At 40.8% G+C, this 25,195-nt stretch overlaps 1 protein-coding gene across 3 annotated transcripts in view; it reads right to left on the reverse strand.

The window, feature by feature from the left end:
- Positions 1-685: 685 nt before the first annotated feature.
- Positions 686-25,195, reverse strand: part of tmem260 (transmembrane protein 260) — a 34,141-nt gene continuing 9,631 nt past the window's right edge. For 2 of the 3 annotated variants that reach the window (XM_008400195.3, XM_008400194.3), the window contains exons 3-16: positions 24,038-24,189; positions 13,233-13,410; positions 13,017-13,130; positions 12,753-12,932; positions 12,590-12,630; positions 10,893-10,979; positions 8,804-8,912; positions 8,485-8,657; positions 6,820-6,991; positions 5,475-5,614; positions 4,752-4,928; positions 2,101-2,154; positions 1,765-1,849; positions 686-1,069 (exon numbers count right to left, since the gene is read on the reverse strand). In XM_008400195.3, coding sequence (XP_008398417.1) covers positions 809-1,069; positions 1,765-1,849; positions 2,101-2,154; positions 4,752-4,928; positions 5,475-5,614; positions 6,820-6,991; positions 8,485-8,657; positions 8,804-8,912; positions 10,893-10,979; positions 12,590-12,630; positions 12,753-12,932; positions 13,017-13,130; positions 13,233-13,410; positions 24,038-24,138 — 1,872 coding nt within the window. In that variant the 5' untranslated portion in view covers positions 24,139-24,189 and the 3' untranslated portion in view covers positions 686-808. Of the gene's footprint in view, positions 1,070-1,764; positions 1,850-2,100; positions 3,634-4,751; positions 4,929-5,474; positions 5,615-6,819; positions 6,992-8,484; positions 8,658-8,803; positions 8,913-10,892; positions 10,980-12,589; positions 12,631-12,752; positions 12,933-13,016; positions 13,131-13,232; positions 13,411-24,037; positions 24,190-25,195 lie in introns of those variants that run through there. The other variant, XM_081603075.1, reaches the window with a different exon arrangement.

Here is a 25,195-nt window from a genome sequence, read left to right on the forward strand (position 1 = left end):
TCTGACTCAAATGGTAGCATGAAGGAGAAATTTAGCCACTTGATCTGCATCACATTGACTCAGATTTAGCCCACCTTACAAAAGTCTTGAGGCACCCTGCTCTTCTTCATAATTTGCTTCAAAAGCTTTACTGTTCTTGATCCAGTGTTTTAGAATTTCTGGGGAATTTTGCCACCTATAAACTCCTGTTTAAAATTGATCTGTTCCAATTTTTAGATACCTATCGCTCTGTGTATATGTGCATGAATGTATGTGAAATGTGGTTGCAATATGAATAACTCTCATTCACATTAAAACTAACAATGCATGTGACCCTGAACATTCTATATCTGTGGTGAAACAAGGTAGTGGCAGTGTCATGCTGTGGGGATACTTTTCTTCAGCAAGGACAGGGAGTTGTCAGATTAGACGGAGGTAACTGAGCACAAATGCACATTATACACATTTTAAGATAATTTCTAAGAGATTTTGAAAACCATATTATCCTTTACCTTCTAATTCCCAATTTTGCAACACTTTGTTCATCTGATAAAATATCTAGTTTTTGGTTGCAATGTGAAAACCACATGAGATATGAATGTTTTTGCAAGGCTTGCATCAACTTTGATAATTATGTAAATAACACTAAAGCTTTTTTTTCTTCTTTTTTTCTTTTTGCAAAAGAACAAATTTGAAAAACTCAAAATAAAGTCACCATATTAAACATTTAATGTAAAAAATACATGATAGTGCACTGCTGTGGGAATTTTCGTCAAGTTTGGAGAAAGCTCTTGGCGCCTCGGCTCCATGAGGGTTTTCCAGGACTCCATCATGGAGTTTGCTTCCGGCTCTGGCGCAGTCTGTCTCTCTCCTTGAGCAGGTGGGAAACGGCTGAGCGTATGGCCGCCGCCTGGGGATCGGTGGGCTCTTTCTCCAGGTAGAGACTAAAGTGTTGAACGCTGCAGGTCAGCAGGTGGTCTGGACTGTAGCCCCGTTGGGCAGAGCGGAGCAGCCTCTCACATGCCAGAGCCAGGTTCTTGTCCCAGTTTGGAGGGTAATCAGATTGGGCCTCAACAATTTCTTTATACAGCTGCAAACAACAGAGAGGTGTGTGAAACTAATGCAAAGACTACATGTGTTGGTCTTCTGTCTGATGCATGTTTAATAAGCAGGGTTTGTACAGTCTTCCCACAGTAAAATTCAAGGTAAGTTCTCAATTGTTTCCAGGACCACACTTTGAAAATTAAAATAACACGAATGAACTAAAAGAAAGACTATTATATTTAATTTATTACTGTGACAAATAATGCCTTGTGATGATTTTCTGCAGCAAGAATAAGGTAAATTAAAATTTACCTAACTTTGATGTATACACCTTTACACCTGACTGGCCCAAGAACAAAACACAAATTTCAATAATTGACTTTAAGGTATAAAATATAAGTTAACTTTTATTTCAATAACACAGATCTATATCTCTCTATTAAATATTCAAAAATAAAGTTTTTTTGTTGTTTGGTAAATAGAAATAATTTTGGTAACTCTAAATAAACTAAAACAAGAAAACTTTAGTCTGCTCTAACTTCAAACAGTGAGAAAATTATATATTTTTATTAGGTGTATGAAAGTACTTGGTTTCAATTGTAAGTAATGTTTTCTAAATTTAGGGTTTTAATAAAACATTAGGCTGCACTTCATTACAAAATTGTCCAAACATTGAAAGCATCTAAATGAAATTCAAGCATTTTCCAGGATCTCGGGGACCCTGAACAAGGTCAGACTCACAGTGTAAGACAGCTCAAAGAGACGCGCTTTCCCCTCTCCCTGCGTCCTCTCTGCCAGGTCAAACAGAAAGAAAGCCGTCTTCATCCTGAAACAAAGCACGCCGGCTCAGGGCTAAGTGCTGGATGGATGAGTCATGCAGATCCACGCTCTCAAACGCACCACTACGATGGAGTGATTTATGTAGATGCAGCCACCGAACAGAATGTACATGTAGATGCTCTACCGCACAAGACTGGTTTATGGAGATGTCGTCGGGGCCCAGCATGCATCGTGACGCAGCTTTTTATTTGCACTATACAGAGACGTCCATATATTGGGTGGAATGTTTAAACATACCTCGCTTGCCACATCTCCTCGTTAGCAACGCGCTCCCAGGATGCAGGAGGAAAACTGTTCAAAGTCAAGCAGATGTAGTTTATTTATAACAGCTTCAGGCACGAGTTTATGCACAATTCCTGCAGCGATCAATGATAACGTTGCAGGTTTTAAGAATGCATTAACATGAAATGACTGAGCAACAATACCAGCTAACACATTAGACATGCGGTTAAACCACGTCTTTCTTCGCTTTCCCGAGTGCAGACGCTTGACCTCTTCTTCAAAAGAATATTTTAGCAGTAAGGTCTCTCGGCTAATATTTGGCTCGTGGGCATCTGCGGACACGCTTGTCGTGAGGGCGCGGGAAATAATGTCACAGTATTCAGCCGTGGATATGTGAGTGAAAGAAGGGCTGCTGGCAACAGCAACAGAATATGGAGCTTTGACTAATTCCAGTTTTGACACAGTTATTGACAAAATGCAATAAGAAACTCATTATTTTTCATCTTCAGTCTCATTTCAAATGGCTGAGGGCCTAATGTCTTGCACTGGTTGCATTCACAAAGAGGAGGATCGCAGCATGGAGAGCACCGAACGAAGTCAATATGAGGAAACCCTGCATGAGTCTGAGGAAGGGAGACCACAGAGAGGAAAAGTAGCAAGCGGATTTATTTCTAAAGATTTGTCTGTTTTTGTCAGCAGCAGCCCAGCAAAAACTACACTTTGCTAATATTTAAGCCCCTAAGAATCTCTGACACAGGTACTGACTGGCTTTATGGCATAAAAAGGTTTCAAAACTGAAAAACTTTTCGTTTTACTATTCCTGCCAGAGTTTTCAAACGCATGCCCAGTTTCCACTGAGTGGTACGGCACAGGTCGGTGCTGATCGGTATGTATTTTGTCCGTTTTCATTGTAAAACCAACCTGTAATGCAGCATTCCTGGGTCTATGGCACAATGGTGCGGTACGGTTCGGGTGGAGGTGTTTGGGTTAAACACTGCCTGCCCAGTCCACCACCAGCTGGACTCGCTGGCAGTGGAATTGCTCTCCTAAATGAAGAAAGAATGAAGCCACACCGACCCGTGCCGTACTGCTTAGTGGAAACGAGGAATTCAGTGTTACCCCTCTCCCACCTGTTGCTGTGCACTACTGATCAGATGGTTGAAAGAGGGTTTCATTATTTTTACCAAATTCAACATGTTACATGGATTCATTATAGAGACTGACATATTTTAAGCAGTCATTTCAGTTCATTTATAGTATTCCAACTAATGGAAACCTAAAATTAAATGTCTCAGAAAATAACCAATAAAAGATATTTTAATACAGAAATGTTGGATCATTGAAAACTATACAGCCAATATGTTCAGAATGTGGTTGGAGCTTCATTTACATGAATTACAGCATCTGTGCTGCGTGGCATGAAGGCAGTCAGCCTGTGGCTCTGCTCTGCTGACCTACAACCTCCAGCTCCTCTCCATTGTTGGCTCTGATGTCTCTCTCATCCTCCACAGCTTCACTGTGGGGTTTGGATCAGGTCAGTTTGCTGTCCTGTCAAGCACAGTGATGTTATGGTCACTACAGCAGGTACTGGTACTTTTGGCAGCAGTAGGTGCCAGGACCTGCTGGAAATCAACATTTACATAAAGTTTGTCAACAGAGGGAGGAATAGTGTGTTCTGAGATTTAGTGACTTTGGACCACCAGCATCAGATGACATCAATCCTGAAAAATCCACAGACTTTTGGAAACTTCATACTCGACCTGTGGCAACTTGCATTCTGTGACTTCATCTGGTTAAATGTCCTTTTCATCAACTGACAAACGGACTTTGGACCAACAAGCAGCAGTCCTGTCCTCCTCACAGCGCCAGTTTAATAATTTGCACATGGTCTGATTCAGTCAGAGCTTAACACACGGATGATGCAGCTCGTGTCTCCGATACGTCTGTGTGTCATGGTCTCAGACTTTGTGAAACTTCCCCAACACTCATATTGGGTTTATTTCATAATCTTCTCAAGGGTGCTGATACCCTTTTATTAAAGCACACTTTTTTCTTCCACTCAACTTTCCATTAATTGCTCGGGTCCTTTCCTTAGTAATGACTTTTAGACACTTAACCCTCCTTCTGGAGGACGGTGGTGAATGCTTGACGATGGCCATTTATGGTGTAAGACATGCTATGACGTCATAAAACAGATGTTTTGAATTAGCTTTATATTTATTGAGAAATGTTGTTTTCTGAGAATTTGGGGTTTTCAAAAGCTGAAAGCCATCAAATTTTATAGAAATAAATGCTTAAAATATGTCACTCTGTGTAATGTTTCTATACATGGGTTTCACTTATTTTAAACTTATTTACTGAATAAGTAATAAATAATAAATAATATTATTTGTTGATGATCAAATTTATTGAGATGGAATCAGGCAGCTATATTTGCTTTAGTCTGAGAATAACAGACAACATTGCTATAACTAATATTCAACATGTTAAATTAACTTAGCAGCAGTGGAGACTGTTATTGCTTTTTGTTTCAAATAAAAGCAAGTAGATCATGAAATACAAGTATGTCTGACTTGTTTGTGTAAATACAGGGAAGCAGTGAAACTGTGGCACCTTTAGAACAAACTCTGTGATCATAAACATGGTTTCCTGTTTTTAGTAGTCACCTGTTGTGTGGCTCACTCCAGTTATAGAGGCTGCGGGTGCGCTCGGCCCAGCGTTCTGGGTGAAACTGCCTCTGAAGCGGAACCAGGTAGTCACACACACCCAAAGGCCAACGGGAGAAGCTACGTTCCCAGCTGGGATCTCCATCAGTCAGGCCGATGCAGGCAAACACATCCCTCCTGTAATGGTGAGGAGGGTTTGAGGAAAAACAGGTGACTTGTGTTGAGAAACAATATACATACAAGCATTTCTTCACATCCCAACACCTTGTGGCCTCACTTTATCCCTGTACTGCTCACCAACCCTGGGGGTTAATCCCAGAGGTCAGTATTACCCCACAGAGGGAGAATATTGTTGGCCTGGCAAACACTGCCCCCTGGTGGGCTTGGTATTAACCAGGCACAAAGCAGTTTTAGGGTTTTAGATCCTCCTGGGGGAGGAGACGTAAGAACAGGGAGCAGCGTTGAGTCCAGCAGAGATCCTGCAACCAAAGCCAGTTGATTAGTTGACTTTTGTAATTCATCAAACTCTTTTCCAGCCTTAACAGTTATGTGGGCTTATCTTCTCCCTGCACTCACGGTTGAGTGGACCGTCCCCACTGATCTCTCCCTTTTTAGATCACCCACTTGTTCATTCGGACCATTTTTACCCTCCCAGTCCAGTCGCTCAATTTAACATCTCGCTATTTAGCTGTTCATCTCTTCCCTATTCCCTCAGAGACTCACCGTGGGTTGTGGGACAGGAACCGCTCGAGACTGAAGGTGTCCTTTTCTTCAGATTGGACCGGGTCCCACCTTCGGCCAGGAAAATGAACCCCAGGAAGATGCTGCCCCAGCTTGGTCACATACCAAAAATATGTCATCATCTAGCAACAAAAAAGATCAACAAATATTTGTGAAAACCTTTGAATAAGTAGCAACAACAACAAAAAAAGATTACCAAAGTGTTGTTTATTTTTAGAGATGCACCAATCAGAAATTTTGTGGATGATTTCCACTATATATAAGATCAAAAATACTTGTTTGATACTTTCTGGATAATTAGAAATGTAATGATTTCTCAATTAAAGTTTCCCAACATAACATGTCTGTCTGTCTCTCTCCACCACTGAAAGTCAGAAAAGTCCTCCAGGTGACAATTGAAGAGATCTCTCAATATAAATAAAACCAAATTAATAAGGATTTTAGGTATATGTCAAAACAAAGACAACATGATTAGAGCTTTCTATTGAGCGGATACTATTAGCGGTCCCTGCTTATATTCCTTATATTTAGTGAACAGAGAGGTTTCCAAAAGGCTGCCAGCATTTCCTAATTCAGCATGTTCCACCACAGACACACTTTGACTCTTTGAAAAGATGAAACAAAGTAACTTGGCTGAAATATGATTAGCTTCCTGTTTTCAGCTGTAGTAGCCTGAATAACCAGTCAACACATCCATTCCTTTAGAGGTGTCCTAGATCTCTTGTGCTTCCTATGACTTCATTTAATCTGCTTTGTTCAATAATTACAGTGAAAAGTGTTTTTCCTCAGTGTGACCTGGTAACCATGTTATGAGGTGGGTTCACTGATTGGGACAAAGATTTGATATTTATTGACTGACCACCAATCAGAGTTGGTCAAAATATATATATACATATATATATATATTTGGATTAATAGCTAGTTAATAGATGCATCTCAATTTCTGTAGTTATCAAAAATTTTTGTAAAATCTATATGGATGTTTAAACACAGGCACATTTAACTCTATGCTCATGTCTAAGAAGACATTTTAGCAACCAAACTTACTTCAAACTCTTAAATTAAATAAAGCCATATTTTTGCTGCTATACATTCATCAGACAAGATTTCATAAAATCCTCTCTTGCATATATACTATTCTGTAAGAAACAGTCCTTATCTACATACTTCAGAGAAAACTTAAAAAATCTATTTGGTTTGTGTAACTGAAATGAATGTATAAATAATTTAAAATGATCTGCACTGACTCTTTGATTTATACTGTTATCAGAACTGTAAGGAGAACAGTTGGATAGTTAACAGAGGCAGCAGACATGGAGGTCCTGACCTCCTGGTCGACCAGGCGGATATCAGGCCGGATGTCCTGGCAGTAGTGCAGGTAGCGCAGAGAGTTTCCTGGCAGGTCTCCTCTGGTCAGGATGAGTGAGTCTTTTGGGAAGGAGGCCAGCAGCTCCCTGCCGAACCGTTCCACCACATCGTTCCTGGTCTGGTCACACTCCCTGAAATAATTATTATGCATTCAACTCACAAATAAGTGCAGCCTCGGAGATCTGTGTTATATATACAGATGTGTACATGTTTGCATGTATGCTTTCTGGGTGCTGTAAGGGGAAGTCGTTGGTTTTCCCCTTCACCCTTTTCCTTCAAACAGCTCTCTGACTGCCTATCTAATCGTAGGGAGACAGGTGTGATCGGTCTGACAGCACAGGCCATGCTCTCCTGCTTGATCAAAGCTGCTCAGTGATGGCTGTCTGGCACGCCGCGGCGCTGCGCTGGTGTAATCTGCCTTCTCGGACAGCTAACATCTCAGACTGAGCACTGCGAGTGGAATCTGCATGCTAACCGAGCCTCTCTTTAGCCTTTACCAACAGGCACAGAGTGAAAACCTGACATGTGGAGTTCAGACCTGTGGGATGAAGTGCAGCAGAAACAAATCAGGTTGACTCAGGAAAAACATGCACCTGGGTAAGGGATTTCAGACAGAAGTAAAAAGGGAGTTTTTATTCTGCCCGAACTTTAAAAAAGCAGAAGGCTTAAACTTTGATGTTTTTCACATTTTACAGATTTGTCTTCTACAACCATTTTAGCTGCAATTAGAGCTGCAAGTCTTTCAGGGTAAGTTTCTATCAGCTCTGCACATCTAGATTATTCTTTTTTATGATCAGCCTCAGTCAGGAATGATGGAGCACATTGATAAATATCATGTTTTTCATTTTATTTTTAATTTCTGCTTATACTAGATTTTACTTAGGTATATTTGATTGAGGCAGGCTGAAAAAATATGTTTGACCCCCTTTTCAGAGTTTAATTCATGTGACTTTACCGCCACTTCTCAATGATGCTCTACTTTCTGTCGATCTAGCACATGAAATCTCAGTACAATATATTAATTTAGGAAGTTAGTTGTTGCAAATTGGTTAAAACTGAAAAAAATTCTGGGGAAATAAACCCTTTTTTTAAGGCGATGTATTTGTTTGGCTCCAGAGTAACTTCTGCAGCAGGAGCACTGTTTAACTGACAGATAAATGCTCAAAGATTGTGCAGAATTAAAAAAGCCTGCCGCTAAAACACAATTACAGCTTGGAATTACTAATAGCCTGTGGAAGTACAATACAATGCAGCTATAATAATTATGTCCACTGTGATCAGAATCTTTGCTGTTGTAAAATTGGTTCTGTAATTGTCTGCAAACTTGAATGTTACAAAGCTGAACTGGAGTTTGAGCCCCAACAAAATAGGAGAGTTTAACTACGAATCTACAGGACAGAAATGATGCCCGAACAGCAAACTCTGAAAGGAAGCTTCGAATGCTGACTTTACTTTTATTCTTGTCCTCTTTAACTAAAAGGCAACACATTTAATCGCTTACTGTTTTATCAGGATTAAAGTCTGTTATTTCACATCCAATAAAATAAATATTACCCTGCTTTATCATTAGAAGATGGCACTGGTACATGTTTGTTTGTCTCATAAGTCAATGATAAATGTTCACCTGTGGTTGGTGCGTCCCATTTGTCCCAGCAGAGCTAAGGTGAAGACCCAGCCGATGGTCTTCCACAGCCCCCCGTGTCCCAACCACCTCTCCATCTTACTGTGAGCGTGGCTCAAACCGAGGCCGGCCAGAACACAAACTGCAGCATCGCTCTGGAGCCAAAAACGCTCCACCTGCAGGAGGTCAAACACACACATGTAAAATATGCATCAAATGTACTATATATAACAGCACATTTATTTAAAGAGCTGCAGCAAAACACTTTAGACAGCTGATATCTTTCGAATTAGATGTTGAAGAGAGACGTGTTGTTGCATACCACTCCAAGCAGCAACGGTCTGCTAATGTCCAGGTTAGCTCTCCATGCAAAAAACAGAGAGTAGGCAAGCAGCATTGCAGTCAACAGCCAGGAAACTGAGCAGCAGGTCCTAAACAGGAAACGACACCGATCATAGAGTCATCTGCTTTTATTTCCAATCCATCAGTATTCAGCTATAATGCATAACTATTCTTATTTCCTCTTATTCTGCCGTAATATGACCAGCAGCCTGAATGTATTCTACTCTGATTTTATCAGACAAGCCAACACAGAACATGCATCATTTTGACATGAAATGACAATGTCTAATGGTTTAAATGTATTTAAAAATGAAAATCTGAAAAGATTTTAATTTTTGTTACATTTCTGAATAAAATCCAATTAATTTTATAAGTAAACAGAGTTTGGCCTCTGAGTTTTGTTAAAAACAATGGTGAACAAACAGCATTTTAAGGAAAGCAAAGAACACAACAGACACATCAATTAAAAAAGATGAAAGAAAATAAAACCTCTTAAAGGCAGCAAAAGTCTTGCAAATGGAGCCGAGGTTTGTTTGTAAAAAAAACAAAACAATAATAATAATAATAGGTAAAAATAATGCATATTTTTTACTTCCACTTCACAGTTATCCACAACTTGTTGCTTATCTTAGTGAAATACGTTGACCTACTGAATATACTATTCAATATCATGTTTATCTTTCATAATATTTCTTCATTAAAAACAAAAATATTTTTGAAAATGTGTTGAATGATTATTAGTACTAACAAGCTGCTTGCATGTGTTAGCAAGCTGAGAGGTGCATGATTGATTTCCTAATGACTCATAAAGAGCAGCTGCCAGCCTCTGAATCACAAACTCATTACAGTAAAGCTGTAAAATATACTTAGATTACTAAAAAAAACACACACACGTTGCTCTCATGGCAAAAACAAGTCATCATCTGAACCTGAAAAGACTCTTCTCAGTCAGACCACGCTCCTCGGCAACGAGATGTTGATGGTGTTTTATACATGACACTACTTTTAAAGGGGCAGTATTATGCAAAATTTACTTTTGTCAGCTTTACACCATGTTATAATGATATTCCTTCATCAAAAACATACTTGGAGAATTGCCTTGATTCTTTCATGCCTGTTTGAGAAATCCTTTAATCTCCTCTGGCAACCATTCAGCTGTGCAAAACGCCTGAGCGGACTTTGCACCGCCTTCGAGACACAGCTCCTCCAGTTTCGAAGCTTTCACCTCAGAGCAGTCTTCTCCCACCACATCCCTACTCAAATCCTTCAGACTAGCTACGAGTAATTAGCAAACACCTGGAAAGAACTGTGCATCTGCGCATTATATGAGCTACTTCTCAGTGTAACGCTCCTGAAAGAGCAGGGGTTTTTAAGGCGTTAAATTACAAAATCTAATTTCTTTAAAGTCATATTTGATGTATATAGCATTTTATAACAACTGAAGAAAATATAGTTACTTGACTGTGCTATAAAATTGTACTATGAGCCTGGAAAATACATAATACTGCCTCTTTAGTCATGATTTCATTGTATCTCTACAGAGTTCAGAAAAACAATTATTTGCAAAATGACTCTTGGTGCGTAACACAGTACAAACTAAAATTTGCATTGCTTCCCCTTTGGCACTCCGAACGTTGACCTTGGTCTTCTTCATGTGTTTGTGTGGTTTATTAAAGTGCACCTCAGGGGGAAGCTGAGAACGGCTGGTGCCCTGCAGAGCTCCAGGGCAGCACCGGGCTTTTATCAGCACCACCCCACAGACCCCAACAAAGCCATCACTGTAATAAATTACTGGATCCCAACGTCACACACACAGTGACTTACTGACACACACAGACACATTTGAAAATCCTAAATAAATATCAACCCCACTCGATCTGAATGACGAGCATCGTGACAGCCTGACAGCGAGGTGCCTCAGCCTCGTTTTGTGTTCTCCTTTTTCGGGATCAGCGTTTTGTCAGTGGTTTTGTTAGCCATCTTTCACTGCAGGGGATTTTTTTTTTTTTTTCATTGAGAAGTGGCTGCTGAGCGTTGTGTGTTGTGTGCTGCCATCTTGCTCATTCTACCTGTCCCACAAGGAGAAGAGAAGGCCTATTCCTGCCAGAACCAAAACAGGAGGAGAGAGATCCGCCAGGCAGTGGTCCAGCTGGGCCCTGCACACACAGAACACACACATACGGATATGTAGCACATGATGGACACCAAAGACAAGCTCAATTACCCTTCATGATACTGAAGTCAAGGACAGCAATTATCAAACCGTATGAAAACAAACTCCCTGGACTGTGTGCTTCCTCTTTCAATCGGATTGACAGATACGAATGACTGTGTCATCTGTCCCCGGCAACCCTGTCCTCTCCTCGCAGCGCCTGTCATTCACAAAGCGCTTGCTCAGTGCAGAGAGATAGTTCCCTGCCTCTTCCTTAATACCCATCTCTATTTGACAGCTTATTGAGTCTCTATATCTCCCAATGAACGCTGTGTGTGATGTGCTGGTGAGTGTGTCTGTATGAGTGTGTGTCAACGTCTCCGGCGGGTTTACGTCTCCGCAGCGACATGCCTGTCATGTTCGTCTCTTTCCCCCATATTGAAGGTGTGCGTGTCCGTCAAGCAGCAGGGGTGATGGGAAAGGGTGGGTGGCAGGCAGAGGGGGGTCTGGTGGTGGGGGGTCCTAAGATGAACATGCAACCCCCCCACACACACACACCCACCCACACACCCTCTCATGTCCCATCAGTTGGAGAAAGATAGCAGCAAAGGGAAGACTGTAGCGGTGGCGGAGAGCAAAAGGAGGATATTTATTGGTAGGGGGGGGAAAAAAAATACAATTTCTCCAGCTCTGCTGCAGTGTTTGTCATCACAGCTTGTCACGGTTCACCACCAGAGCTGAGTGATCAGTTCAAACTGCAAGAGAAACAGAACACAGCGTTTTTGGCCCCGTAAGCAGGTTCAGCTCTTTGATGGGAGAGAGTGGAACAGGAAGAACAAAAGCTGCCAGACTGAGCGGCGAAGGAAGAAGGGACTCTTGGCTCTCTCTTGGAAGATTGGCGTGTCTGCAGTTAAACCTGAGTAAACCACCATAACCATAAAGCATTGAGTGGCTGCGTCCTCCATCTTCAGAAACTAAATGTGCTCTCAGTGTGTCTGAGATCAAAGCCCGCACTTTTTACAGTTTCTCTTTTGCTCCATCTTACAAACACAAGTCAAATTCACACAGACTCTGCACATGAACCAGAAAAATGTTAATAAACATTTAGCCATGTATATATATAGAAAGATGCAAAATGTGAATTTTAAGCATAACAATTTTCTACAATGACATGAATGGGATTATAAAATATCTACACATGGACTTGAAATAACTTGTAAAAACTTTCATTGGCATTGATCTGGGTCACTTTTTGTCACTTTACTATTACAAGTGACATATTATTGGGATTTTATGTGATAAACCAACACAAAGTAAACATATTCTCTACTGGAATAAGATCAGAGTTTAAACCTAACTACTTGGCTGTAACTCTGGCTGTATTCTAAGAGTTTATTTGCCCCAAAATCAGTGTGGATGTGTGTCTAGGATCATTTTTCTGTTGCAACACTGGAGTGTCAATTTCAACATTGAAAACTCAAGGAGAAGACAGGGTTCCCGTTTTGTAGTAAGTACAATTTAGTAGGAACATTAACATGCTGGAAATGAAAGTAAAAAATCACATCAATTATATACTAAGATACTTGATAATTAAGGTAACGTTGATAAACTCACTGCAGCATTGAGCTCAGACTCACAGAGGTCTCTGTCTTTGCCTATAAAACACAGAAAAGTATTGATTAAAAACTATAAAGGGCAAAATAATCCATACACTTCAACAAGAACAAGAAGTTTCTTTTTTAAAACATGATGTGTAGATCCATAAACCAGCACGTACAAGGCTGAATGTCCCATACTCTGCCCTCAGCAGATGGGTCAGCAAACCGGAAAGGGTAGTTTGGTCCCCCCAGGTCCAGCGGGCGCTGTTGAGGTAGGACGAGATGGGTAGGTAGATGTACGGGAAAAAACCAGCGATGAAACAAAATCCCAGAGATACAAGGCCCCAAAAAGACAGCTCCTGTTTAAATTGGAAAATGAATACTATTTTTGAAGTATTCACAAATATTGTTTGTTTACTGTATGTATGTAAGAGCAGTTTTACCTTTAGAGCAAAGAGTCGATAAAGGACCCAGGGAATGATGATCAGCACATACAGGACCAGAGTGTGTTGGTTGCACAGCCCCAGGCTGCAGCAAAATGCGCCCCAATGTGCAATCTGAAAGAAACAATCGCAACATTTCACCGATGTCAGTTTAACGTCTAACACCTAAAGAATAGGAAGATGACAGATTAGTAAGGATGGGTTTGATAGGACTACCTTCCTCCTTTGCCAGGAGTTTTCAGCACAGTGGAAGCTGGCGGTCAAGAAGAAGAGAGCACCGACGAAAAGGTTGTTGAGGGTGAAGACTTCTGCCACCATCGACCACTGCCAGCTGAGCCTGGACACAGCGAACAGGCCCCCAGCCAGGACCGCACCGGGTCCAGGACCTGTCAACCTAACAATGAAGAAGGGCCTTTAATTAATTTTTAGACACGCACAGATGAGAGTTTCTTGGCTAATTTTTGATCTTGGATTTTGTAAAGTTTTGACCAATTTTAGGCAGGACTGTAATTAACAGAATTAAAACATTTTTTGTCTTTTTTTTTTTTTTTGTCGATGCTTTCTGAAGTAAACGGTCGTTATCTATATTAGGAAGATCTCACATCTTGTTGTTTCCCCTGACATTATTTTGAACACCTCAAACTGAGAACACTTAAATTTGAGTTTTCTTCCCTCAGTAACAAATACTTCACCAAAGAATGTGAAGGTCAGAGATAGGTGTGGTGTGTTCAACAAGCAGAAAAAGAACACCAAATGGTTTCTCATCAAAATATACACCTCTAATTTTAAAGTCGAAAAAGCACACTTAAGTACATGCTGTTGGTTGATGCATTCATAGGTTGAAAATGAGGATTTTTTGGGTTTGATGCTTTAACAGAAAGTAAAAAAAAATCTGATTTTACAGTATTTAACCAGGAAATATTAGCTGTGTAGCCCTACGTTTGTTAAATTTCCTACAGATTTAAGTTATGCTGAACCACTGTGTAAAAAAGTAAAATAAAAACAACAAAGTCAGCAACTTCAAACTGCATACACATTTTCCGGTGAAATAAGCTCCTACTTCTTTCAGACTAATTCAGGAACCAGCGATAATCTTTCTTCTGCTCAATTTTTGCTTCTCGGACCAGACCTTCAAAAAAAAAAAAAACACACACTCGCTGTGAAATGAGGTAATTCATCAGAACTTCGTTCCCAGCAGCCGGTTGATCTCAAACAGAGAAACCACCGTGGTGGAGATAGCACTTTATCCTCCGCTTCTTAAATATAATGTACGCACAAAAGTTTTCCCTTTCCTCCTCTCCTGTGCCGTTCCCATCTCCTCTGCGGTAATTGAAGCAAACTTGGGATAATCTGTCATATGCTAAGACCCACCACTTACTACTATGAGAGACAGAGAGAAGGGGGAGAAATTAAAGGGACAAAATAGTGCAGAAAAGTGTGCATTAAAGGGGGGGGAGACAGCATGCGGGATGTAGGATGAAATACAGGAAAAGGAAAGAAAAAAAAGTTCATGACGAGAGAAGGGAAAGAAAGGAAAGAAAAAAAAGCAGCCCAGTCCCCAGCATGCTGGCTCTGAAATATGAACAGGCTCGACAATTAGGGAAGTCAGGCAGTATGGCCCTTTCCACTATTGTGTGGAGTGGCTTAGAGTCCTCATCAGCCTATCAGCTAACTGACAGGCAGAGAGCTGCTCTATTCAGCACCGCAGATACAAGCTGCAGGCCAAACGGCTGCCAGGTCCCTTATGACCCCACAATCCCTTGCCGGTGACAGCTTCAAGCTCCATAGCAAATTAGGCGCTCTCACATTACAATCGCAGAAGACAGATTCCATTAACGGTATCTGAAATTGAGTAGAGAGCAGGCCCGTTATCAGACCTGACTCATAAGCACCGCCATTAATCACAAGGCATGATACCATTTATACATTTCCAGCTCTCTGCCTGCCGCTGTGATAGTCAGCCACAAAAGGCCTGATGAGACTTAGGCTAGGGGAACAATGGAGCTTTCTGAGGAAAGCACGGCAAATCAGGGAAAAAAGGAAAGGGAGAGCGAGAGAAGGGTAGGGAAAAAAACTCCAGCTTGCTGACTACTTCCCATTTTCTCACCCACCCTCTATTTTCCCTCTGTGTTCTCTGAATGAGACTGTACAGTATATGTGAGAGTGTGTGCACTTAAAAGGGGGGGTGGGGCGTCGAGTCGTGGGTCTTAATAAGAGATAGCAGCGTCTTTCTCGCTGCACCGCTCCAGGAATTAGTTGTAACTTGCAGGAAGGATGAAGAAGGGTGGTAGCGCGAGGGAGGGGAGCAGACGGGGACTTTTGTTGAGGTGCAGAGACCTCCCGCACCCATAATTTTACCTCACTGCATGACAATTAACCCACAGCTCATGGATTTAGCAGGGGGGGCTGGTTTAGGGGTATAGCACAGGGTGCAGAGTAGTCATGGGAGGGTGGAGGGGGGGAGTCCAGCAATGTGGTTATTAAACAAAGTCTGCCCCTGCTTCTGAAGGTCGTCTGATGGCCACATTTTCCATTTTTCACCTTCTTTCTACTCTCAAATGCCCAACAAATCTCTGGTGGAGCTTGTCAGTCATTAGGAGTGCAGTGATGTGAGTACAGAGCAGCTTGTAAATGACCCGTCTGTGTGAGCAGGACCACCTGGGTCCCAGTCAGCCTCCTGGGCGTTTCCACAGCTCACTCCTGCAGAACTGGGTCCTCCCGGGGTTTCTGGATATGAACAGGACACATCCTGACATGGGCATGGCCGTGTTCCCTGTTATCAGCAGTCGGTAAAGAGCAGGCTACTGCTCAGTGACAATGGGCTGGTTGAGACTTAGCAGGAAAGTGACAACAGTCAACAATGAGACTATTCTATCAGCTGCGCCGTCCCACCATAAAATGCCTGCATCATCATTTGGGTAATTAACTGAATACCAGATACAGGAAAATCTTAGTAAAACTAAATGTCACCAAAACATTATTTTATGTAAGTAATTTAATTCAAAAGAAAAACTCTTACAGCAAATAAATTCAAAGCCTAATGAGAGTTATATTTTAAGTCTTTATTTCTGTTATTTTGATGTGAATATTGCATAAAACCAAGACAAAAATCAGGGTTTCTGCAGGCTTGATCAACTCATATTTAAGGTTTTTAAAGACTAATATGAATAACATTTAAGACTTGTATCACGACTGAAATGTACAAGAGAAAATTGCATATTTTACATTGTAGTAGTGCCAAGTTTTTTTTGCACAGAATGCACATAACATTGTCTAGGTTGGCAAGTAGTAAGCCAGTGGAGAAGACAAATGTTGTCCAGCAAACTGCTAAAAAAAAAAAAGAAAAAAAAAAGCTAACTATTTTTATGCTTTTTCTATGCTTAGAACCTTGCCTAGTTAGCCAGGTTCTAAACAGCCAGTCTGAGGGAGCCTCAATCTCTGTTGCTGGTGCAATTTTTTCTACCAGGGATTTCCTTCCACTAAACTTTCCATCAACATACTTGGTTCTAGACATGCAAGAACAGCAGCGACCTCTTGTAGCTTTCCCTTTGTCAAGCCAGCAGTATTTTCCATGATTGTGAAGACCAGAACATATTTTTGAATAATAGATATAGATTTATTGTAATATTCTAATTTTAAGAGATGTTTTTTCTCATTAGCAATATATCATCAAAAATAACAGAAACACTTGAACACTCATTACTACGTGTAATGAATCTATAGATCACAAAACTGGCTTCCCAAACTGAAATACATACATTTTTCAGTGATAAATTTGACTGTCATCAAAAAAAGAATTAGATATTTTGCTAAGTTTAAAAATCCTAAATGAAAGTATTCAATAAAAAAAAATTATAAGTGTTGTAAATTACACTTAAAACTAAGGATTGCAAAATAAAATATGTTTTTATTCCCCTCAAGGATGCAAGAACATCTCTGAATAATCACCTTGAAGAACCAAATGAAACCTGCATGTTTGCTCACTCTGTTCTACAACATGGGCCGAACGGGCGCCAGCATCAATCGTCTGCTAAATAACAGCACACAAAAAGCCTACACCAGCACTCTGTAGTGAATGAGGATTTACAATAGAGCTGGCCAAGCAAGCCGCTGTCACACACCACCCAGGGGAGCAGACAATACCACAGCTGTGGATCAGAGCTGCGCTGCTCTCTAACTGAGTAGAGGCAGCGCTGGAAAGGAATCACACATTCCTGAAGAGGGTAGAAAGCCCCGGAGAGGAGGTGGCCAGCTCAGGCTGAGGCCGAGGTTTCCAGCTGGCCCTCGCTCACACACCCCGGGGGCTCCCCTCTGGCCAGGACCCCAGCCAGGGTACTTAGCAGCTATTATATGAAGGGTAAGTGTCTGATGTACTGCTTTGAAGTTTCAAATCCAAGCAAGATAGACAAACATATAAATGATAAAGTATGTCGGGAAATCAAAGGCTGGGCTAAATCAAATACTGCAAAGTGTCAGTTTGTCATTATTCAATGATGAACTGGTACATGATTCTAACATCATTATACACTCTTATTAACAATGAGTAGCAATATCTAAAAATAACTCATTATAGTTCTTTTTAGGAGAATTATAGTGAGTTCTTAATTCATTTAATTTCATTTATTTCTTTTGAACAATTCGAGTTATTGTCAGCAGAAAAAGATAAACTCGAACGTATAATCAAGAACATTGTCCACACATTTTTTTATTTTGTTACATTTACTATTTGGTTTTAGAAATGTACAATTTAAACATTTACCATAATACTTATCTCTACTTCAAGTGAAAGATGACACAAAACATAAAATATATTTCTAGATGGGAAATGTGTTTCAGCAGCGGCTGAGTATTTACAGAAATTTTTTTTAAAGGTTTGCCTTTAACTGCCAACTCTGGTTAATTGCCATCTAGATCAGTACTCTTCCACAGTAGTTCAATTACATTATGGAGTTCCTCAAGGTCCATTTTAGGCCAGCTTTTGTTCTCTTTGTATATGCTGTCTCTGGAGTTAATCAATATATTGACAATTAACAGATAAATACATAAAAATCACCTAACAATGTGAATTTTTTGCCCATTTGGAACATTTTTTCATAGAATCTGTTTTTTTAAACACATTTTTCACCAATCACAGATGCTGGAGCCAATTCCTGCATTCCTTCTTCCATCCTGTGTGCGGATGTAAGGCTGAAGGATAAACGAGGGTCCCGGGCTCCTTCCAGGAGAACGCTCCTGAGCTACAAGTGCGTGTAAAATTAATCACCACAATTCTCCACAAACAATACAGCCACTGACATGACAATTTCTCCCAGAATGCCATCTTAATCTCCACCCCACACACAAAAATTATGGGAATAAAAAAAAAAAAACAATTTAGAGAAACCCTCCTGTTTATGCAATTCCCTGAATACCATTTCCATTGCTGCTTTTTCCAACAAAGTCATTAGGCACACACCAGCAATATATAAATGTTGCTGTATAGATTCCATTAACTAATTCTGGGTGAATTGTAATTGCCGAGTCTGATCTGTCTCTGTGCCTGGTGCCTTATTAAGGCAGCCTGTGGTGGGCGAGGAATGTAATATTGACGTCCGAGACAGACACAATCTCAGGCCCACGGGCGAAAGGAATATTAAACCGCTACTGTATTCTGCTGCCTATCTAGCCCTCCTCTCCGCCACCCCTCAGCTCTATCCTCACGCCGTAGCCAGTAATGAGGAAATAACATCTTCATTAGACATCTGTTTAACTGTATTAGAGGATAAGTCCTGGGGGAACCATTGGTCATGCTGAGGATGGGGAGAGCAGAGGAGGTCTGTTGGACTACAATATGACACATGAGATACAGCAAAAAAAAAAAAACAGAAGGGAACAAAAGAGTCCAGGGGGTTTGGGGGACGGGGGGGATTCTGGAAATGCACGGTGACTGGAATCAGCTGGGACTGTTTGTGCTCCGCCAACCCAGATCAGCAATCACCTGGTTGAAAGCTAAAGATCCAGGCTTTTCTCCAGACAGTGAATTTACCATTTGAACAGGTTCCACAGTGCACTTTTGTGTAGAAGTTATTACTGAGGGAACAACTTTTATACTAAAAAGTTCTTACTTCTAAAACACAAACATTTAGCTTTTTCTAGTACAGGAAGGAAGCACAAAAGCTGCAAGAAGCTTCTAGAAAGGAAACTGTTCTGTATTTGTAGATTTTCACACCTGAGCCGTTTTTGGAAAATACTTTTTATTTTTACTATAAACCAACACTTCAATTTATACACAAAGTTTAACAAAAATTATGTTTGCATAAATATATGTTATTGAGGTTCCAATATGTGGTGTGGTGTGACAAATTAATGTAATTAATATAGAATAAATGATTGTAAAAAAATTGTCACATTTGATGGTCACTGAGCAGTTACCTAGCAACCCGAGCTGAGCTCCAGCACATTTGGTCAGTTGGTTTTATCGGTGTATGTGCTGTAGAATGGCTGCTGGAAAAGACGAGTGTTTTGTTGTCGAGTTACTATTCAGAAACAACTTGCTGCATTCAGAAGTAGAGCAGGAGGCTCTACTTCTGCTTTTCAAAGATGTACGGTTGTATTATTGCGCATCTTTTTGCAGCCATTTTCACATGCGAGTGTAAATGTTGACTTGAGGCCAGAAGCAACTTATTTGAATTTAAAGTGACAAAAGGCCCTAAAATATCTCATTCTAAAAGGAGCTCAAAATAACACTGTCTCATTATCAAGATGAACAATGTATATAAAATGTCATTAACCTGTTCGGTTTAGCCCATTGACCTCTCCTAACCTCCTCAAGGAAGCATCATAGGTCACCTTTAATAGTTTTTAAAAAGGAACTTGCTAAAATCCATGTCGGACTTTCAGACCTTTACAAAATCAGTGACTAGAAATCGGCCTTTTTCTCTCAGTGCATCTTTAGAAAAACTCATTTTCTTGTGTCTGCTCGGGATAAAGATTTCATCCGGGCGCAGCAGATGTGAGAAGGAGGGGCAGCCTGGTCACCTGCAGGGAGAGGTGAGAAAGGCATCTAACAAAACAAACCTATTCAGCTGTTCTCACCAACACGATACACCTTAGTCCTGTGGAAAAACAGCCCACCTGAGCGAAGAGAAAACGTGCCATCATGACCATATGGCGAAGGTCCTTATAAGGAGCAGGAGATGGATGAAAGCCCATTCTCCTGTCCACTGAGGCATCAGCTGTGCCACATGAGCCCTCTCTGGAGGGAAAGAGAGGTCAGACGTGTTTGCTTCCGCAGGTCTGTTATGTAATCAAGTGATCAAACCAAATGTGCTGATGACTGAGTGTTTTTCTTTTTTGTTTTTTGTTTTTTCCATTTCCCGATATGACGGCTGTCGGCTCTTAACGCGCCCGCTCTGGGTTTCTCAGGATAAGCTCAGGAACGGAAAGAGATTCCTCTCAGGTAGCAGAGATTCAGAGCAGCTTTAGCAGATAAACTGTGAAATGAGAGAGAGCGCGTAATATGGAGCTGTCTGGATTATCCCGCTACGAAGGGTGCATTCCTCCACAAACTCACGGCTGAGACCTGTGGCACTTCACCCAACATTTCCTCCGTGAAACCTCTGAGTGCAATCAATGGTGATTATCGTTACGTCCGGCATCCTCAAAGGCTTGTCAGGCCGTGGTGTGAAAACATAAAAAGACATGCAATTTGGCAATCAAACCGCATGATCGAGCCAAGAGGGCTGTAATTGACAAATCAAAGGAAGGCTAAAATGCTGCATTTAAACTTATGCAAGAGAGAGAATTGGCTTCCGAGCCTATCAACTTACATTCCCTCCACATTAACCACGGCAATCTGGCCAACTAATTTAAACTGATACATCAAAGGCTTGCCATGTTGGGTGTATTCCAGACAAATTTCAAGGTCTTACAAATTTATCATTTGATGGAAACTGCCAACAAGTACCCACATTAATTTCAATATTTCTTCCCATCTGAACATAATCACACGACAGAATCGTTTGATTGGGGTTGGGTATATTTCTGAGCGGAAGAAAAACTGCACGCAAATGTAATAGAAAGAGACAAAAATAATGTTTCTGAATCTAATTACTGAAGGAAAAGATTCAGAGAATTTGCAACGAATAATCAGCTGGTCATTTTTCTAATGAAGAAAAGGTCAGAGCAGAGTTTACCGACAGGAACCGAATCAATTTTAAAATTCTGGATTCATCCACAATACAGGGGGCAACATGTCAAAACTACATAGTTTTCCAGACTCAAATTTCCAGAGTTTTCAGTCCCATCAGTCCATTTTGAAAGTATAAATGCCAGGATTCATTACAGCTGGTTGTTAGGCTGTAGCTCCTTCTTAATATTTAAATAAAGCTTGTAGTTTTCCAGACAGCAAAGGAACTCCAAAAGTACCCAGTTTTCTGCTAAAGTGCATTTGACCATTCTTGTGGACCTGTCAGTAACTCCCTCGCTACACAAAATGTTCCACAGACTCATAGCCCAACCTAAAGTAGGTCCTGGACAGATAATAACTAAAGCTTTTTATGCTTATTTTTCCAAATTGAAAGCATAGATTATACATTCTCACTTCAGCTTATGTGATGAGACTGTGCTCTGGCTCAAGTCTTCTCTATTCCACTGAACCGGGTTGAGTGGAGGGTATGGTTTTAGCTTCTCATAATGACCATTTATTGGAGTATAATCCATAACTGAATCTAAATCCTCAGAGATTACAATAAGGCCACACGCAGAAATCTAAGCATCACCCTGGCATGTTTTCTGCCAATGGAATAAAAAAAGAAGCCAGTTCTCCAACTTGCTGCAATATTGCAATAAATTCAATAAAACTGAAAAATATATTTTTTTTATCGATTATTCTATTGATTATTCTGATGATTAATCAAATAAAAAATTGCCACATTCCACAATTTTTCAAAAATACATTAAAAGATGCAAATAAACCAGTTAAATTCCCTTTTGAATAAGAAAAAAGACTTTTTATGACCTAAAATGCAATAACCAAGTTAAGCTAATGCTATGCTACCTGTGAAGTTTTGTATAAAACATATTTACAAAGAAAGGTGTATACATTGTAACTATAGTTATAATATATTTATTGTAAATATATGCAAAAGATATTGTTTTACTACAATTTTGGCCTATTTACTGTTCTAAATATGTTCTATTTTCAGCAAATGACCTTTTTTGAGTCTGTATACTACAGTTAAAAATTAATCAAGTACTAAATTAGCAGATGACTGTTTTAATAATTAATTAATTGTTTCAGTCCAGAAAAAAACTGCATTGACAGTGGTCCTGCAATGCATCCTTCTTCTCTTTCAGTATATAGGAGATTTCTGGTGCAGTCTGAACTGAAAGGTTTCCTAATTTATGTCATAGCCTTGCTTTTTGCTGACAAACACACATACAGGCAAAGCACCACACATCTGGCACCGTCACAATTTCATCTTCGTTTGCTCTCCTGCTGCACGCTCACAGAAGTTGCATCATGCTCCCATCACGAAAGAAGCAAATTCGATGTGGAAGATTGGAAATGTTTCGGTTTGCATCAACTGGGACAAAAAAGTCAAATGGTCACACTGAGCCACCACCAACAATGCAACATGGAAAATGACCGTGATCAGCATAAGGGTGATGTAAGGCCAACCACAAGGAGGAAAAAAAAAGATGCACAACAAACGAATGCATCAGATACTCCTCACATGATGGAGTCAGCATGCAGGCGAAGCTGCATGGTGGGTAGATGACAATGCAGAGACCGTAACCTGTGTTCACGGTTGAGTGAGGGGAGAGGTGGCTGAACAGAGACGAGAGGGAGGAGCACGGTTAGCGATCCTGCTCCCCTCAGACACTGGAGGCAAGAAGGGGGAGATTAGAAATCGTGCAATGTCAGGATTGGGAGCATGCTGGGCAGCGCTGGGGCAGGAGAACATGGGACGTCAGGGGAGGGCGGGGCTGCAGGGCACCATAATTGTGATATACATACACACACACGCGCCATCGCAGCGGGTGGTTGATGGGTAAACAGGCAGGGAAGGGCGGTGGGAGGAAGGAGGGCAGCTGGGTTCTGCTGCTGAATACTGAACAGAGGATCAGGGACGCCACTGCATGTCAGTCAGGACCTAAAAATACTGCTCCATGTTACAGATGGCATCAAAAGTAAGCAGAGAAACGTTGAGATGACGCTTCCATTCAGAGCTGGCTAAATTGTACTTTACAACGCTTTGAAAAAAAGATTCAGGAAACGTTTTTGTATCTTCTCAAATAAAAATGTGAAAAAATCAGCCTCAAAAGTCACTGCATTAGTCAACAAAATCAAAAACAAAATTTGTTTCTCAAAACAGACAACCCACTTAAGTAAATAATTATAAACTGAAATGCAATTGACCACTCAGAAAAAAAATAATGATCAGAACAACAAACATTAGTGATCAAATGCCATTGTTTAAAGAAAACCATAAAAAGCTACATTTAACCCAAGAAGGTTCTCTGATCAAATGAGATCTAAGTCAGACTTTTGGGAAAGCAATAATGCACGTCACTTCACACACACCGTTCCCAACAGAAAACAGGGTGGTGGCAGCATCATGCTGTGGAGAGGCTTTTTTTTCATGTGTTCGACAAAAAAATCCAAAATCTACTGAGGATCTGCTGCCAGTCTGTTAAGGGACTAAACATGATTGGATGGATGAGATCTTTGTATGTGTATTATTGACTATATCAAACAGGAAAAGGTTTTGCCTTTGGTTGTTTTGCTAAAGATGAAGATGCTCTATGGATGTCTTATAGGAAATTGCATAATAATAAGTTAATTGTACAGATGTAAATTAGAAAGAATAGATGTTGTGAAATGAAGTAAATATGTAATATGTAGAATGTTGGATAAATTGTAAAATTTACTCAAAAAGGTAAGGAATGCATTTACTTTGAAGTAAAAAAAAAAAAAAACTAAAATCAATGTACAGTAATGACAAAACCGTAGAGCAGTTAAGTATGTATTTTCATACCTGCAGACTGTCAGAGTGAAGCAACCACAAGCTGCAGCTCCTAGAAGGCTGCACATAAGGTTGACACTGTGAGCTGGAGACAACCAGGGCAGCAGATACATAGACAAACGGGCCAAGAGGGTGAAGACTGGATATCCTGGAGGATGAGCCACCTGAGAACAAGATGACAAAACCTTTCATTAAAACAACTCAAGCTCAGTCAGATTAGTAGAAAAGAAGACACATTTCCAGAAAGAACAATTCCAGTTATAGCGGGCCAGATTTGGCCAGACCTTGAGTTTGACACATGTGGTCTATCACATCTTTTGTGGTTTAAAGTGACAAAATGTCAAGAAATTCAAGGGGTATGAATAGGTTATAAGGCACTGTATGTTGCATTAGCAATCCTTTATAGATAATGCAGTCATATACAACAGAAATAAAGAAAAACTAGCTTGGTATGACAGCTGCTGACTTTGCTACTACAGCACACATCTCCTCCTGCTTCTTCTGGCCTCTTCCCAAGGACAACACAGCTCCCCTGGGCCCGTGATGAAGCACGTGGTGCTCAACTGCCTCAGCCCCCGAGCCACCTAAGAGCCGCAGTTGCTCTCGCCTGGGGGATCTCGGCAATCACAGCAATTAGCCGCTAAGTCTCCTCCACCCAGATAAAGGCTCAGTCATTAAACACAGGCTCATTCCCTGGCACTGATAACACGAGCTGTGCAGTCAGGGAGAAGGAACAGCTCCTCACAAATGAGAACAGAGCTGAAAGGTGAAAAAGTGACTGCTGCCACAGTCACCTCAAACAAGGAGAAGTCTTGGTGGGTAATTTCAGCTGTGAAAAAGGGAATAAATCTGAGTGAACATGAAAACATGCCACAGACTTGAAGATGCATCTAAAGAAATAAAAGAAGGTCTAATGAGGGATTGTTTGAAGGATGCAGGAAGAGCTAAACAACTGATCTAAGTGCAGAGACATGTAGCTGAAGGCCACTGTCGGAGCAAATGGAAGCAGATCTCTGCAGCTCTGGGGACCATGAGAGGGGGGCTCCGGCAGCTTGGGGCAAAGGGACAGCCTGCGAGGCCCTGGGGAGGCCTGAACGGCAGACAGGCAGGCCACACGGACTGCAGCACTAACCGCAGGATTACTGGCATAGTGACACCGACACAGCCTCC

The sequence above is a fragment of the Poecilia reticulata genome, chromosome 22 (assembly GCF_904066995.2).
Source record: "Poecilia reticulata chromosome 22, P_reticulata-male-v2, whole genome shotgun sequence".
NCBI classification, from domain to species: Eukaryota; Metazoa; Chordata; class Actinopteri; order Cyprinodontiformes; family Poeciliidae; genus Poecilia; species Poecilia reticulata.